Source organism: Epinephelus lanceolatus, chromosome 21 (genome assembly GCF_041903045.1).
Source record: "Epinephelus lanceolatus isolate andai-2023 chromosome 21, ASM4190304v1, whole genome shotgun sequence".
Taxonomy (NCBI): domain Eukaryota; kingdom Metazoa; phylum Chordata; class Actinopteri; order Perciformes; family Serranidae; genus Epinephelus; species Epinephelus lanceolatus.
This window is the reverse complement of record NC_135754.1, coordinates 1,381,275-1,399,432: the sequence shown is the minus strand read 5'-3', so window position 1 is coordinate 1,399,432 and position 18,158 is coordinate 1,381,275. Positions and strand designations below refer to the sequence as shown.

The 18,158-nt window shown below is 44.2% G+C and overlaps 1 protein-coding gene across 3 annotated transcripts in view; it reads right to left on the bottom strand.

Moving 5' to 3' along the window:
• Positions 1-705, bottom strand: part of rab3gap1 (RAB3 GTPase activating protein subunit 1) — a 123,731-nt gene extending 123,026 nt beyond the window's left edge. For all 3 annotated transcript variants that reach the window (XM_033611608.2, XM_033611609.2, XM_078163410.1), the window contains exons 1-2: positions 605-705; positions 433-488 (exon numbers count right to left, since the gene is read on the bottom strand). In XM_033611608.2, the coding sequence (XP_033467499.2) occupies positions 433-488; positions 605-688 (140 nt within the window). In that variant the 5' untranslated portion in view covers positions 689-705. The remainder of the gene's footprint in view (positions 1-432; positions 489-604) is intronic.
• Between the last annotated feature and the right edge of the window lie 17,453 nt (positions 706-18,158).

Sequence of the window (18,158 nt, the reverse complement as noted above, 5' to 3'; positions counted from 1 at the left end):
ACTCTTAATATATAAAACATCAGAGGTCATATCTGTCTTTATTTTACACAATGATATCAAATTCACAACACTTCTTGCTTTTCATCACTCCGCCGCTTCTGTGCGTACGCCACGTTTATAAATGAGGCCCATGGTCTACATGAAATGAGCCCAATAAATACAAAACTTTTAGAGATGCCCATCTGTCACAAATTTAACATTTCAGTACATTACCACACAGATAGCTGTATACTGACAGCCCCCCGATGTGGGGCTGCACGGTGCGGTACGGCACGGCTTGGCAGAAACGGACCGATGTGGGCCCATTGAAACCCCTCTGTCAACGTGTCATGATGGCAGCAAGTCACTGCCGTACACGGTGTTGTATATCACTGTAAATAATAACTACAACTTAAAGTGCAGTTTGTGTCATTAGAGTGATGACTGGTTTACCGTTCCCACTCTGACGCGGTGGTGAAATCGGTGATCTCAAACACCTCGGACTCGGGCTGCAACAGAAACACACAGTTGTCGATATGACAGAAACTCAGTTGATGTTCTAAGATGCACGTTTAAACAACTACTCCGCTTTCTTAAGCCGAGATTGTTGGCTAAGGAAACTCACATCACTGTCAGCAGCCATGTCGATCTCTTGATGTCGTGGTTGTGGTGGTCGCGGTGGTGCTTCTTCTTCGTCTACTTCCTGCATCCCCTCATTTTTTTCTGTTTCCGGTAGCCTAGACGCCGCGCGGCTTATCACTGCCCCCCGCAGTTCAAACCCTCAAGTTACCTTTGTGGCTCTACTGCTTTGCACAACCACATTCAGCGTTGGCGATAGCCTGTAAACAGAGCATATTTAGTCTACCAATTCATTGAAAAGACATCCTTTGATAATTTGTTGCGATATAATGGTGTCTCCCCTGGGCTTACTATCATCAGAAGAAGGTGCCATTTTAAACTCGCGTTTCCCTTTAGATTCCAAATCGAAGAACCCTTTTAGTTTTTTTCTTTGGTTACATAGGCCTACATTTTGAGAAACAAAGATTATTTCACCCAAATTTTCTCACAGTCAAAAACAGATCAATTTCAACCAAAGGTTAATCCAGAATATCATACCAAAGAAAGGAAATAAATTAATTAGTTTATAATACATTATACTCTAAATTATAATCCTCATTTAACATTATAATCTGTAATAATTTTTGAATTTTAAGGCTTTTTGAAACTCTACTCGTGTTTTTTCAAAGAACAAAAGAAAAAAGAAAAGAAAAAATCTAGTTAATTTTTAGTTTAAGAGCAAAATTTCTAGAAAGAAATACAAAAGTGAGGTGTCTGGGCTATGGAATACGTTTTTCATATAATTTCACATAGGCCTATTTATTTTGATGTGATTCATGAAATCTGATGTTCTTTCTGTGAACTAAAAATTGTGAGTGTCTCTGCACATGCATTGCTCTTGTCTTGATGGCTATTAACATTTGATGGTGCAGTTGCAACATATATGTCTTTCTAGAATATGGCAATAGGCTAAAGGAAAATGAGGAAATGATGCAGAAACACCTTACGACATGTAAGGTGTTTCTGCAAATGTTGAAATACTGTATATAGCCTTTCTGTATTTCTAGTAGCCTCCAATCTTAACAGTTGTGGACTATATTATAAGAGCTCATGATTGTTTTAACACGTGTGCTGATTTTGAGGTGTTAACTTCCAGCGATCTGGCTGAAAATATAGGGCCTGATTGTACAGGTTTGATTGGTGATAAATGTAGTTTGCCAGATCACGTTTAACGATTAACAATTAACGTTTCGTTAAAATTTTCAGCTAATCCCAGTTATTCTTTTGACAAGCCCACCCCTCCTTTACCGGGCTATTCGTTGCTAGAGGCGGCCCAATGTAAAAGACCTAGGAATTTTCCTCCAAATTTTCTGTCCTCTGATTTGTGTTGTTTGGCTTTGAAACAGCTGATAGATGATCTCTTATCCTGTCAAAAATCCCAAGATAATATTGACAGATTATATAGACGGTTCTGTGATTTGCTATATAAAGAGATGGATACGGTTCTCATACAAAATTCTTCCAGGGTTAACACCTGTAAGAAGAAGAATCTCTGTAAGAAAAATAAACCTTTTTGGAATGCTGAATTGGACAATTTATGGAAAAATCTAAAAGCCGCTCTTAAAAACAAAATTCCTTCACAGAAAGCAGCTCTTAAAATGGAATATAAACATTGTCAGTTGCTTTTTGATAAAAAGCTATGATTTTGTAAAAGAAGATTTGATCGTGGCTTGTCTCTTAGTTTAGAGCATTTGCTAATTAAAAATCCTCAGCTCTTCTGGAGAGAAATTAATAAACTGGGTCCTAAGAAAGACTCAAAAATTCCAATGGAAACTGTGCTAGAAAATGGTGATCTTGAGCATAAGCTTGACTTGGTGCTCAACAAATGGGAGAATGATTTTACTGTTATTTTCTGGCAATAATGGCATATATGGTTTTGATCAGACTTTCTTAGAATATATTTGTGCAGAAAAAAAGTCCCAGGAAGAGAAGTTTGCACATGAAAATTATAAGCCCAATCAGCTATTAAATTCAGATATTACACTTGAAGAGGTTAGTAAAGCTAAATTGAGAAAAGCTTCTGGCATTGAGGGTCTCTCTAATAAAGTACTGAAAACACCTAAATTGTTACAGTTCCTGACCCATTTCATGCAAGTATGTTTCAAATCTAGTATTGTTCCTTCTGATTGGTACAAATCACTCATTAAACCAATTCCAAAGTTGGCCAAAAACGACCCAAGGGTCCCTCTCAACTATAGAGTTGTCAGCCTTTTAAGCACAGTTTATAAATTGTTCTCTAATATTCTAAACTCCAGGCTGTCTCAATATCTAGAGGCTGAAAACATTTTAGTGGAGGAACAGAATGGATTTAGAAAACATAGATCCTGTCTAGATTATATTTACACCCTAAGTACTGTAATTAGAGCTAGAATTTCTGAGGGGAAGTCTACTTTTGTTTGTTTTATTGATTTCAGAAAAGCTTTTGATCGTGTTCACAGAGATTTGTTGGAGTTTAAACTTATTTCAGCTGGTGTAGATGGTATATTTTACAAAGCTGTTAAAGCTTTTTTACAAAAACCCAGTGGCATGTGTTCAGGTGAATGATATGAGGACAGGGTGGTTTCCCACTCCATTAGGAGTCAAACAGGGAGATGTTCTCTCTCCTACCCTCTTTTCTCTGTTTATAAACGATTTGGCCCAGCAAATTAAAAATGAAGATATTGGAGTGCAAATAGGTGATATGAATTTAAACATACTTTTGTATGCGGATGATATCGTTATCCTGGCAGAGAGGGAGGAGGAGTTGCAGTCTCTGTTAGACATTGTTAACCATTGGTGCCAAAAGTGGAGAATGTCAGTTAATCAAGAAAAAACTCAAGTCATACATTTCAGTAAATGTGGAGTAAGTAGAAACACCTTTAATTTTTATGTTGGAGTTAAGCCATTATCTTACACAGGGGCATACAAATACCTTGGTTTCACCCTGGATGAATACCTACTGTTTGAAGAAGGTATTAATACCCTTGTTGATACGTCAGGCAGAGCATTAGGTTCTATTATAAGTAAAATGAAGAATTGTAGAGATCTTGGCTATACTACCTTTTCAAAGCTCTATGATGTCTGTGTTTCTCCTATTCTTTTGTATGCAGCTGGAATATGGGGAGAGAAGGAGTTTTCCAAGGTGAATACTATTCAAAACCGGGCTATTCGTTGCTTTTTATGTGTGCACAAATTTACACCTGTGTTGGCACTCCAAGGCGATATGGGTTGGGAACCCTGTTTAATTAAGCAGAAGGGGGAAATGCTGATGCTCTGGAATCGTCTGTCTTCTATGCCAGAGGGTAGAATAGCTAAAAGAGTTTTTAACTGGGATAAAGCATATAACTATCCTTGGTGTAGTGAAATGAACGCTATCTTTAATGAAGCTGATCAACAACACATCTTCACAAATGGTCTTTTATTTCAGAAAATGCAGAATTTGAAGCCTGAGTTGTTTTGGACTGAGGATGAGGTTAAGTTGGAATGGTTTTTCAGAGAAGAGGTTTTTACTATAGCTACCTTCATAAAAAGTGCCTGGAAATTAAGAAAGAATGAATTATTTGTGTGAATTCTATTTGAAATGTATAATCTGCGTTGTTTGTTTTGTTTGTATTCTGCTGATTATGTTTGCTGGCTTTGATTATGAAATTTGTGTCTTGTAAGCCCTTATAGGCTGGGCACCTTCACTGGTGTATGACACATAAATAAATAATAAATAAATAAATATAAAAAAAATACAGACAGTGCAGGAAGTGCAGCTGCACTGGCTCCTGTGGGGTGGGGGGGCCTTGTGAATTATTCAGATTGCCACCTTGGAACTACACCTATTTTCAAAGAAGAACTCACACCAAATTAAAAATGGTGCCATTTGCTATAGGCTATCCACCTTATTCCTAGTCCCCAAAATCCCTTGCACAAATTATGTTTGCAACTTCTGGTGCTGAACCGAAACCGGCGATTTCCAGTGGTAGCAGTTTGTTTACAGTTCTCTATTCTTCTTTCCAAGAGCAATTGGGAAATAAAACGTGGAACACACCACCTGTTATAGCTTAAACAGGATTATGTGATCATACCTCTGCCATCTCTGACAACTTTAACATGGCCCGAGCAAGCTTAAGGTAAACATCTGCTTCTTCTGATGATTTATGATGACTTATTAAGAGATACTGACACATTGAGCAAACATTTAACACAATTCAGTAATAAATGTGATGTTTCTTAGTTCATCTGCATTAACAACGCAGTTTACACGTTTTTTAACTTCTGAAAAACTTCTGCTAAGTTAGCTAAGGCTAAGAAGCTACGAGGCTAAGAAGCTACGCTACTTTCGCTAGCTAACACCACAGTTGGCTGCTCCCGCTGGTGCCAGCTCCCTCACGAAACTTGAGGTAAGTTGAGTTTAGCTGAAACTAACGTTATACAACAAACCTTGAAACAATGATTCAGCTGTTATCTTAAAAAAAAAAAACGCTTAAACTTTTTTTAAATATATAATGCTAATTATTTATTACACTCATTTTACTTTCATATGCAGTGTGGAGCACTGGTGACAGCTATGTCCGGCGTGGTGTCCAGAGAGCTGCAGAGATATAAACATATAAACATAAATAATATAATACTAGAATTTCTGAATTTCACTTACCGAAAAACCTGGAGCACAGACTTCTTGGACGGTCTGTTGGTATAATTAATCGAACAGCAAGCCATATTACTCCAATATATCTGAAAAAATATCCAAAAGGCACAGACACGGCTGAGAGGACAGGTTCAATGCCTTGAACATGGGCATGAACTGGCTGAGATGACGCCGAGCAGACAGCCGAGTCTGAGCTCAGCTCCGCACAGCAGAGCCAGCTAGTTAGCATGCTAGTTAGCCACCTGTGATGGTGCGACCTGTCACTCAAAGTGACCACGCCCTTAATTATGCGCAATTTCAAACCTTAATAACATTTAAACGGAAGAGTTAGAAAAAAATTCACCCCCCCACAGTTGTCATGACAGGGGAAATTAACTATAGAGACCAAAACCATTTTTTGTACCAGGCTGTAAACACGTTTATTTCTGCTCTAAAGTTGGGCATTTTAACATGGGGGTCTACGAGAATTGACTCACTTCCGGAGCCAGCCTCAAGTGGACAGTCAGTGAACTGCAGTTTTTGGCACTTCCGCATTGGCCTCACTCGTCTCCCCCGGAGGTTGGGGCTTGGTTCCATTACGTTTCGCCATCTTGAGAATACACCCGCCAGCAAGGGACATACAGCACCGCCTTCGGCGTTTTCGTTGAGAGCCAGGCCAGCACTGCATGACTGAGGAGCCGAAGGAGAGGAGCAAGAGGCGCTTCGCTACTACCCTGGCAAATTTGAAACAAAGTCCCACTCTTTGAGCATAATGCAGGATCATGCATATGCAGCATCATGGGAGACGGAATCCTTGTCGCCAAGAAAGCGCAAAAGGGAATAGAAAAGGCAGCGTGACCGGTGAATTAAAAAAAACGAAGGCCCACATCGGGGTAGCCTTTCCCAGGTAGAGAGAGCTGCTGAGGGAGAATGGTAATGCAATCACAGGCCAGCGCTGCTGTTGGCTGTTAGCCGCTGTTAGCGGCCAGTCGCTAACAGCCTCATCCCTCTCCTCGCATCACTGCACCGTTGTTAGCTGCTGTTAGCTGCTGTTAGCCGCTGTTAGCGCTGGCCTGTGATTGTATTACCTTTCTCCTTCAGCAGCTCTCTCCACCTGGGAAAGGCAATCCCAATGCTGACCCTTGTTTTTTTAATTCGCCGGTCACGCTGCCTTTTTGATTCCCTTTTGCACTTTCTTGGCGACGAGGATTCCATCTCCCGTGATGCTGCATAATACATGATCCTGCATTATGCTCAAAGAGTGGGACTTTGTTATGCGGCAGTAGTGCCACTGGCCACTAACAGCTGTTAGCAGCGCAGTAATGCGAGAAGAGGGATGAGGTGTGTGAGGTTGAGCCACTTGTCGGTTGTCAAAGGACAAGACGTGATTGGTTTGTTTCAATTTACATCCGCCCCAACAGTCCTACGTTGTAAACACAGCCAGCATGGTGAGGAGGGGGTTTGTCAACTCGCGTTGCATGTGTCTGTGTAGGAGCCTGAATGAATACTCCATGTAGTATCGGATGACATGGTTTCATCAGTGTTATCATAGCTTTTTGGTACACAGCTACAGCTGTTGCAATACGTGTTTGAAACAGTGAGGCGCTAGAGTGCGCCATCTGTTTGAATACAATATATGATTTCAACGTTAGATGGGAGAAATTCCTACACACTGTGGCTTTAAACTGTTCATTAAATAGTTGTTTTGCCACCACAAAATTGGCAACCATGAAGGGACCTCATCTGTGAGTGGATTCTGGAATTCTGGACTGAAGGTGTGAAGACTGTGCGCATAGCACCACCACCACCTCAAACTCCCCCACAGAGGGAGATTGAGAGGAGGGCCTGACATCTGGAAAACCGGGATTCCCTTCACCTTTGGGGTCCAACAAACTTGGTGGCTGTCAACACCTTGTTGTCTTTTCTGGTGAGTTTTGAGGACTGCGCAGAAAAGGTCTTTTCCACCTACTGAGATAGGTTGGCAGACGTGCCAGGCACTGTTTCTGGGAAGCGGAGTGCAGGAAAAGTGGTGAGCTCGGTTTAGGTCAGGGACCTAAAGTAGTGTAGGTTAGGAACCTAACACAACACCTGATTATTTCAGCCACTGAAGGCGGAAGAAAAGGTGGTGAGAAGTCGTCTGGGTTAGAGGAGAAGTAGAGACACTTGCTATCAAAGTGGAACAGACAGAGTGAGTGAAGCGCCTTTTTCTTTATTTCCTTTTTGTAAGTCGTGCGCATTTTAGGGTAAAGGGAAAAAAATTTTCCTTTAAAGTGATAAGTTTGTGCATTTTTTGAGATTGATTTTTGCTTCCACAAATTTGATTTACTTCTAATACTACAAAGAAAACTGAGAGGTTGATTACAATAGGATCTGGACAGAGCAATACCTCAAAGGGGAAAACTGAGCCTGATTATGGCGCTCCCAACATGAGATTTATGGAGATTAAAGCTATAGTGCGTAACTTCTACGTGTCCCTAAATGTCCGTTTCACCCAAGCCACTACTAGAGGAGATGACACAATGCTGAGTAAGCTGTTCGGCTCCTCTAACATCTTACTGTATTTTTCAATATATATCATTTTTAGTTTGCGTGTAGACCAGCGACATTCCCGCACTGGCGCACAGGAAATGCTTCCTCACAACAAGAAGGGAGGGGGAGGAAGAACGGAGAGTCTCATAGCAAGAGGTAGAGCGCAGGAAGAAAGGGAAAGTAACAAAGAAGTGGCCGAGACACGGTTCTGAAGTGGATCTTACCACAAAGAAAAAGCCTGGACGTTCAGCTGAAAGTCTATTAGCAAAGAAGGAAAGTGACTGATGGAGAAGGCAAACAAGGATTTGTATTGGCGTCGCTTTTCCTTGGTGGAGAGCCCTGAAGGAAAAAATTGGGCTGAGGGCAGACACGGATGTTGCCTTGCTGCTGTTGGATAAGTAAGTGACTTGGTTTATAATTATATTATGAGTAGTAGGCCTATGTGTTGCTGTTTCATGTACTGGACCTAGTACTTTATTATTTTCTTGGAAATGGTGCTATGAACGTAATGTAATGTTAGCAGCCTGGTGTTCGCCACGTTGCGTAGTGTTGTGTACACGGTCTGAAACGAGTGTTACTCTGTGTACGGAGTGTTACTCTGTGTACACGGTGTGGGGCGACTGGTGTTACTCTGTGTACAGAGTGTTAGTCTGTGTACATGGAAGTGCCAGCTTATTTGTTGTAATAACGCTTTATCCGCTGGGAGGCGACAGAAGTTATGCACTATAGCTTTAATTATGGAAAGGAGAGCATAGCTCAGTTAGATCTGTGGGTCAATGAGTGCTGTTTCCCGAGAACAGGCAGCCTGAGTGTTAAACAGCTCGAGGCTTTAGAGGTGAGGTTGACAGACTTAGAAAGAAAGGGTGTAGAAGGGAAGTTTGGAGGAAAGGTCAAGTTCCGGGCAGATTGGTCAGCTTTCAGTAGTTGGATGAGGGAAGCCAAGCATAGGCAGGGCCCCAAAGGTTTCCCGGTGCAGTGTTCGAAGCTGGATTCGGACCTCGACTCGGTTCCACCTGTACGGTCCCCACCGTATATTGAACATCACGAACCAGAGGGAGCAGCTGGCTTTTCTGAATCAGCGCTGCTTACAGAGACATTGTTCTTCGGCTGTTGAGAAGATTGAAAACGGAGTTCCCTGTTCGTTTGGACTTAGGAAAAGTGGTGGTGGTTAAGCAGGATGCAAATGAGACTGTCTCTGCTTATCTATACCGCCTGAGACAAGCAGCGATGCAGTATGGTGGACTGACCGAACTTGAGGAAAGTCAAAAGGAGGACAAAACGACAACAACCGTTGTTTCAAGTGTGGCAAAATGGGACATTGGGCAAGAAACTGCCGTAAAGGGGGAAACAACAAGAAAAAAGATGGGGCAGATGAGTCAGATTGACTATGTGGTGAGAGCACAAGGACGGCCGAATCTGGTGATGACACTGACCTGGAAAACCAACCAACACTTCAGACACGTGAGAGCACTGACACAAATACAGAAACACACAACATGCACATCATGACTGATGCAGAGTATGAGCTTGTTTCTGACGCGATTCTGCACCTTGAATCTAAACAGAGAGAGAGTGAGCATAGCAATATATGTAAATACACTGCTCCACTGAATTGTTTTGATTCTGAGACGGGGAAATCTTTCAAACACCCATTTTTGTATTCTGACAAATGCCCTATCAATCTGATGGGACGAGATCTCATATGTATGCTGGGAATTGTTTTGATTTGTACACCTGAAGGCATTCAGGAATGAAGGAAAGTTTTGCTTTTTCCAACATGCTGAGGGACAGTTTGTGTGCGAGTGGAAGACAGATCTCCCTCCCTCTGTTTGCTGCAGCTCTCAGACACACACACACATGCTGACGTCACATGCCTGCACTGCACAGCACATAGTCACTATGTCACACGCTGACTGTGATTATGAGGACATCTGGTGTAATACAGGACAGGAAAAGGATAGGTTACAGCTAGATTGGTTGTATTGGAATGACGTTAATTGTGCTGTCTCGGTGAAACTTCCTAATCGATTGCATGAGTTGACTTTGAGTTGATTGATGTTGGTCTGATCAAAAACTGCAAGCCTATGATGACAACACCTAAATCAGACTACAGACCCTGACGTAATCAATATCCTCTCAGATGTGAAGCAGTTGAAGGCATTAAACCTGTGTTTGATGATCTGTTGAAAGCAGGCGTGATTGTTCCATGTGCAGACTCTCCTGTGAGAACGCCCATATTTCCTATGCGTAAAATATGACATGATGTCTAGGCTGACCAAACGTCCTCTTTTGCCCGGACATGTCCAATTTTCACGTCCTGTCCGGGGCGTCCGGGGGTTTTTTATAAACTGATGATTATGTCCGGTTTTCCGTGTGTTTGTGTGTGTGTGTTAGAGTGCGGCACGGGCTGCATATTTCTGTCTGAACGCGAACCGAGCCCTACATTATTTAATGACCAAAGCACTGAGTTTGTGTCACACAGTTGTTACGGTTACAGGCTATTTAACAGGCCGGGCGTTGTAGTGTAAAAGTTAAAACCCTCATCAGATATTAAACCATATAAACTGGATAAGATACAAATAGTTATATAATCAATGTTAGTGTGTAGACTTTTGCAAAGACTAACCCTGCATTCATGTGTAATATGCAATGTAACGGTGTGAACTCTTAGTGATATCTTAGTTATGAACTCTTATTGACACACATAACCATCACGCGCTGTGTAATGATATAATGCACTAACCTACACTCACATGATGTTGTGAACTTACAATGACACTTATACAAGTTACCACGTGTTGGCTGAAGAAGATAGCACACTCACATGATTGTACTGCTTAATGTACTTAAGAGTTTACATAAAGGTCACACACACACTCACAATGATTGTGTCACGAGGAACTGCAGCATGAGAGTCATCCGGGATCACATGTCCTTCTAAAATTGAGAACACGAGGGACTGTAGCATGTGAGTCCCCACAGATCACATGATTTTTAAAAAACAGAGCAAGAATTGTTCCGGAAATACTGGTGGCAGATTCCAGCTTGAACCGGAATAACGGCAAAAGTCTGCCACCAGTAAAAACGGCTCGAAAGGGGAAGGACTATAGAAATGGGTGGAGATCTCTTCGACCTCCACCAGCATATAAGCCAGAGCGCTGAGAGCAGTTTTTCAGTCATCCTCCGGAGGCTGACTCGTGAGTTTGTCTGTGTTGTTGCCTGTGAACACAATAAAACTCGATTGCACCAGATTCTGCCTATCTCCAGTGTTTTTCTAAGTACCTGCCAGCTGAACCTGAGATACTGAATTGACAACAGAAGACATTTTAAAAGAAGCAAAGAGGACAGGGTCGGGAGCCATCAGGCCCAATTCCAGGCCCCGATTTCCGTCACCTCAAGTGGCGCAGCCAGCCAGGAGGCAAGGAAGGTCGAAGCCAGAGATCGGGAGCACGGGGTGTACGTCAGACACACAGGTGGCGCCACCAAATAAGGTAAGCAGAGCCTTTTTCTGTTTAAAACCGGGTGTGTCTGGGGTGCAGTGCTGGGAGCCGCCCAGGTCAAAGGTATTTGACAAATTCCTCTCCTAAAGAACCTAGTTATATAATGTACTGATTAAAGATGCATCATTGAAAAAGCAACTAACACCGGAGACGGGTAACTCTGCTGCAATAAGGTGTGATCGTGGAGCGGAAAGAATGAATGTGTGTGTGTGTGAATAATAACTAATGGGGTACAGGCAATAAGGTAGTAAGAGTATTTAAAGTATTTAAAGAGACAAAAGTGCACAATAAGAGAAGAAAAGAGTCAGAGATACTCAAAAGCATATACGTGGTTACCACTACCGAAACTTGCCAACGCTCCCTTTAGCCTGTAGGGGCGGGGATGTTGAAGCCAGCCGGTAGGTTTGCGCGGGCGGAATGCTGAGCAAATCCGCGGATACCGCTGTTGGCTTGCCTAGTACACCCTTAAGCCTATAAAAGGAGGGTGTGCCTAGGGGAGACATCAGGTCTGCATGGGCGGTTTGCTATAAAGAAGAATAAAGGCCTAAAAGCTTCTGTGGATACCGCTGTTTTGAGGAAAGTGACCTCCCAGCCAAGAAGGAGGGGGAGTCACCGTAGACGAAACGGGACTGAACGGGCAGAAAGCTAAAAAGTAAAGTTAGAAAGCTCCTGTGGATACCGCTGTTTGGGGGAGACCTCTTAGCCAAGAGAGCAGGGGAACTACCTCAGCAAACAGGTCTGAACGGGCAGGTAGCTAAGGAAAAGGAAAAAAAAGACAAAAAAAGGGGGGTTAACTGATCGATCTAAGTGTAAAAACTGTAATATATCTGAAGTAATCTGTAAAATAGTATAAACATAATCCTTGAAGTTGTCGTGTATGTCATCTATATAGTGTTGTAAATACAATAAGCTATAGAGGAAATTGTAGAGTTGTGGATGTAGAAAGGTGTTGGTAATAGAGATCTGATTAAAGTTATCAAATAAACCAGCTAAACAGGCTGCACGGTCGCAACATTGTGTTAAAGAGGGAAATCAATTGGGCACACACATAAAGTCATTACTAACAGCTAAAAGGTGAGGGCAAACATAATTCACAGCTGCACCTAAAAATAGATGGAAGACGGGGAAATCATTGAAGACGAAATTTGGGGAGAAGAACATTGTCTTACAGAGGGCCCAGTAGAATATAGCGGGGTGCGCACACACTTTTGGTTAGAACGAAGCTACATAGATAGTGAAGGGGCTGAGCATTGGCAAGGCGAACAAGAAATCCAACAAAAACTCTGGCAAATCACTAAATTTGTTAATTTAAAGAGAGTAAAGGAAGAGTATCCAGGGGCCCCGTGGGAAGCGATTTTGCGAAGGCTGTGGGTTCCTTATTCACTAAATCCGCTACTACAGAGTCTGTGTGACAATTATCAGAACGCACCAGTAGCTACACTTCCTCTGCACCAAGTACGCATACAAAGCCCAGCAGGAGGAGAAATATACAACCCGCGGCTGCAAATTGTCATTGTGCCCAGAAAAGTTGAGTGGGAAACAGGTAAATTTGGGTGTCTAAGTAAACGGAAACCCCAAGGAGACGGGTCCTGTGACTTAGAGTACAACCCTTATAGAGAAAAGAAATACAAAACTGCCATAACAGTAGGGAAGATAGTGGTGTTAATACGCACAACAGAAACAGATGAACAGCCAGAAATCCCAAGAGCTAGTGCAGTAAAACAAGGCTTCATGGGAGCCAACCAGGGAAAAATGAAGGAAGGGGTTCTGACCCTGATAGAAATGGTAATAAAACAGCACCCAAGTCGAGCCAAGCGCATTCAGCGCTGTGTGGCCAAATGGCACAAGAGAACCTCCAGGAAGAATCGCTGGCCTATGGATGGTACCTTCAATTTGGCATGCTGTGATGAAGTAGAGTCAGAGTTAAGACACATTGAAGCTCGAGATACCAAGGCAAGCTACAAACTAAAAAACAAGAGAGCCAAAGAAAGAGAAGTGCTAGGATGGTTCAGACAAACTGGAACAAGAATAATGGTGCAGCTGGAGGAAAGAGATAAAGAACACCAGACACAGAAAGAAGTAACGCCCACAGCACCACCCCCACCCACACCGCCACCACCCCCATACCCACAGGAGCCGACACAGCCAGCAATGGGACAGTATGCACCAAGAGGCTCAAAAGTTACAGAAATGGAGGGCCAATTAGAAGGGAGATTCACAGTGACCCTGACAAAAAATAATGAGCAGAGGCCCAATAGGAGGGGGCTACAGGGGCCGAGGAAGAAGTTAAAACTGGAAACAGAACCATCCTCAGAAACGGAGAGCACCGATGGGTCAACAAGTGACGAGGAGGATGGAGAGTTCACTGAGAGTGAAACTGGACAGCCTCCAATGATATACAAACATCGTAGTAGAAGGAGCAGTGACTGCACCGGAACCACTGCTAGAGAGACGACAGACAGCGCCAGTGATGAAGGCTCTCGCTCCACTGAAAGGCAAGTACCAACTGCGGGGCGCAAAGGCAGAGGGAGACAGAAGCAGGTGAAAAACGGGAGCAAAGCTCACCATAAAAGTTGTTCGAGCCTCCCCACAGAGAGATCTGGCTCCCCTACAATAGAATTGCGAAAGAAGAAAGGAAAGATTGAGGAACTGAAACCCAGGCCTATGAGTACCTTTGGGTACGAGCACTGGCAACAGCTGTTGGAATGGGAGGTAAAGAACCGCCAGATGCGCGAGGAAGAAGATCGCCAGAGGCCAGCTACCATTAGCCCGCCACCATATCCAGACCCACCGATGGAAAGAGAGCCACACAATGAAAGTGATCACAGTATCCAAGAACGCACTCCCAGAGGTGCGTCACTGATCGACACCCGAGGACAGGAGCTGCTCAGAGAGCTGGAAGGGATCAGCTGGAGAACAGAAGGCAGATTGCAGCAAATGAGTCAACTATTGGAGACAATACAAGAACAGCAGTTGAAAGAAGAGGGTCTCCAGCAGGAGCCAGAGGAGCCTCAAGCTAGCCCCACCACAGAGCACATCACCTTGACTCTCCAAGGTACAATGAAATCGAACAAAACACAGCCCAGAGAGGTACGGGACACCAACAGACGACCACCAACAGACAACAGAGCTCAAAGTCAAGGAGGCATGAGATTGAGAGGAGGAAAAGTCCTCGGAGAGACCGAGGATCTCATATATCTGTATGATGAGGAAGGTAACAGAACTACCATGTGTCCCCTTATAACACAACCTAATGGACAAAGGCAGTATGAGCCCTGGCCTTTCATGGACATGATAGGCCTGGCTGAGCGCCTACCAGCACTCACCGATGGTGCAGATAAATGGATAATGGCTCTAGAAGAGACAACAGCTGGAATACAGCTAGCCTTGGGAGATGTCAAAGCTCTGCTCACCTATGTGGCTGGAAAGCAAATCACCCAGGAAATATTCACAGAAGCCAATGTGGGGGCGGCTATTGGAAACAACTACAGTGACGACGTGGACTTTGGGCATTACCGCTCCAAGGTGTGGCGCCAATTGAGAAAACACTACCCGGCAAAGAGAGACCCATCCAAGTTGGAGGGGGAAACGTTGGGAGAAAACGAATGTCCCTCTAAGTTCCTACACACCTTCCAGAAGAAGTGGAAAGAAGAAACAGGGGAAGCATGGAATGCCAATAGAACCACCCAAAGCCTATTCAAAATGATGGTTAAGAAGGCCATGCCAGAGAGTGTACAGCGACGTTTGGAAGATGTGGTGGGACTGATGAAAATAGACTGGCCACTGTTCTCAGAGCACATCGTCCACCATGTTGAGCTCTATAGAAAAGACAAAAAGAAAAAGGATGAAGAAGACAAACAACTAGTCAACAAACTGACCCAGCTGCAGCTGGGAGAACTGAGCAAGCTGGTAAAAAAGGAGAAAGAGAAATCTAAAGTTCAAGCTCCCGTGGTGGCAGCGACTCAAGCAGCTCCTCCAGCCATCCAGCCCCAAGTGCCTTTGCAGCCACCCCCCACTGACCCCAGTGCAACGGGAAAAGAAACCTCTGCCAACGCCACACATCACCATTATTATTACCAGCAAATACCAAGAGGTGGTGGCAATCAGCGAACCCCCAGAGGGCGGGGCCGTGGGGAACCGGGAGGAAATGCTCAGTCTACAAACTTCAGGGGAGGATGGAAAGGAGGCAGGAACTACGTACCAGGGAACCACCATGTCTTCCAGGATGCACCCAACCAGCCACCAGGCCCACCAAACGTAGGAGCAGGCTATCCATCAGCTAACCCAGCTCCTCCTGACAATCAATGCTGGGGGTGTGGTCAACCAGGCCATATACGGGCCCAATGTCCTAGTAACCCATGGGAAGGTCCAGCACAGAACTGGCCCAGCATGGAACAGCCACAACCCTGGTAGGGGTGCCCGGAGGAGCCTGAGGGGAAACTAATGTTACCAGCTATATCGCTACAGTCACATGAGGAACCCATCGTACCTGTTGTCATCCATGACCTTGAATATCCTTTTATGGTTGACACAGGAGCCACATACTCATGCATTGGAAAAGAAGGCTCCGGGTTCCCCCTCTCTAAGTCATCCATAAAGACCATAGGCTTCTCTGGGAAATCACAGATCATACCGCTAACGGAGCCCGTTCCAATGCTCATTGCAGGCAAAGTCATATGTGCACCTTTGCTATACTCAGTCCATACCCCAGTAAACTTGCTAGGAAGAGACATTCTATGCCCATTAAAAGCAAAAATCATGTGTACCCAAGATGGACTGTACCTGGACTTCCCAGATGAACCCCCACAAAGCATGATGTCACAACTACCCCAAGGTACCACAGACAAACAACAAGCCCTGGCCTACTGGCTTCAGCTGACACCAGAAGACTCACACCTTAAACAGAAATGGACTGAGTGGGAGAGGTGGATTCGCATGCACTATGACACTGCACATACCCCCACTCTGCCGCTGCATTGCACGCTCATGTATGACAGAGATCAGACTCATGTAGATTACCAGGAGTGTTGGGATGCAGGGATCAATAAAAAACCATATCTCATCACCAGTGAAGACATATTTTTGGGGCCGGAGGGTGTGGCAGCGGCTGTCCGCCTACCGGAAGAATTATCTGGATGGTTTCAAGTACCAAAGTCTACGCCGCACATCACGCTTTTAGTGGCCAAAGATTATGAGTCTCATCATCTCGGTCCTATGGTCAGGCGTGCCCTGCAGGTGCAAGAGTGGGTGCCCACAAACAACAGGTACATTCACATATCCAAAGACAAACAGTTCATCAGGATCTCAGTCAAGGTAGGTGATGAGGTTTTAGCAGACAAAGTGGTAATAGATGGAGGCACACCCACACAAATGGCAGTCACCGCAGAACTTGAGGAGATGTTAAGCAAAGTTCCATCCCAGTTATGGACAGCACACAAGACTGATGTAGGTTTGATAAAATCAGCGCAACCAGTTCATATTAAGCTAAAACCACACGTTAACTTACCATATCAGCAACAGTATTCTCTCAAACAGTATGCCATTGACGGTATCAGACCAACAATCCAAGGCTTGATTGAAGCAGGAGTTTTGGTAAAAACTAGAAGCCCCTGTAACACACCCATTTTTCCCATCAAGAAACCAAATTCACCAGACTACCGTTTAGTCCATGATTTGCGAGCTGTTAACGCGGTAGTAGACGGAGAAGTACCACTTGTGCCAGACCCACACACGTTGCTTTCCAACATCCCACCAGACACCCAGTGGTACACAGTCATTGATTTGTGTTCAGCCTTTTTTAGCGTACCACTACATCCAGATTCTCAATATTTGTTCGCCTTTACGTATGAGAATCAACAATATACCTATACCAGGTTGGCTCAAGGATATTTGGATTCCCCATCCATCTTTAATCGTGTGTTGACACAAGACCTCGCAAGTTTGAACGTGCAAAGCACAGTATTGCAATATGTAGATGATCTGCTCATTTGTAGTCCTACAAGAGAACAATGTGAAAAAGACTCTATTGCAGTGCTCACGGCCTTAGCAGAAGGCGGACACAAAGTTAGTAAAACTAAACTACAGTTCTGCCAACAGTCAGTGGAGTACTTGGGAAGAAGGCTCTGTGGGGACAAAAGGTGTATTGCACCCTCCCAGCTAGAGGCAGTGATTAAGGCCCCTCAACCGCAAACGGTGGGCCAAATGCTATCTTTTCTGGGCATGACAGGCTACAGCAGGCCTTGGATCTGCGACTATGCTATAAAAACTGCTCCCCTCAGGGCTCTGATAAGAGCAGCAGGACAGACAAATAACACAGCACAGTTAACATGGACAGAGGAAGCAGAAGGTGCGTTCCAAGCCCTGAAACTGGACATGCAGTCCGCTCCAGCTTTAGGGACGCCAAACTATGCTAAACCTTTTCATCTCTATGTTGCAGAAAAATCAGGTTTTGCCTGTGCTGTCCTGATGCAAGACACGCCCACAGGTAAACAGCCATTGGCATATTATAGTACTAAACTGGATAACATCGAGGCTGGCCTGCCACCCTGCTATCAGGGACTGGCAGCCGCTGTTTTTGCCTTTCAGAAAGCCTCATCGCTGACCATGGGACATCCTGTGACGCTGTATACTTCTCACCAAATTCATGCACTATTGACTAGTCCACGATTCGTCTTAACACAAGCCAGACGCACGGGCTATGAGGTAATCCTATCAGCCCCTGAACTCAACATTCAGCGCTGCACCATCATTAACCCCGCCACTAAACTGATATTACCTACAGAAGGTACTCCACACGACTGCATTCATGACACAGAGAAGTTTATGCGGGCTAGAGAGGACCTGCATAATCAGCCAATTCCTGCTGACCTCACATTGTTCGTGGATGGTTCATGTTTTCGTGACGCCACTGGTAGCCATGCAGGCTACGGGATCATTCA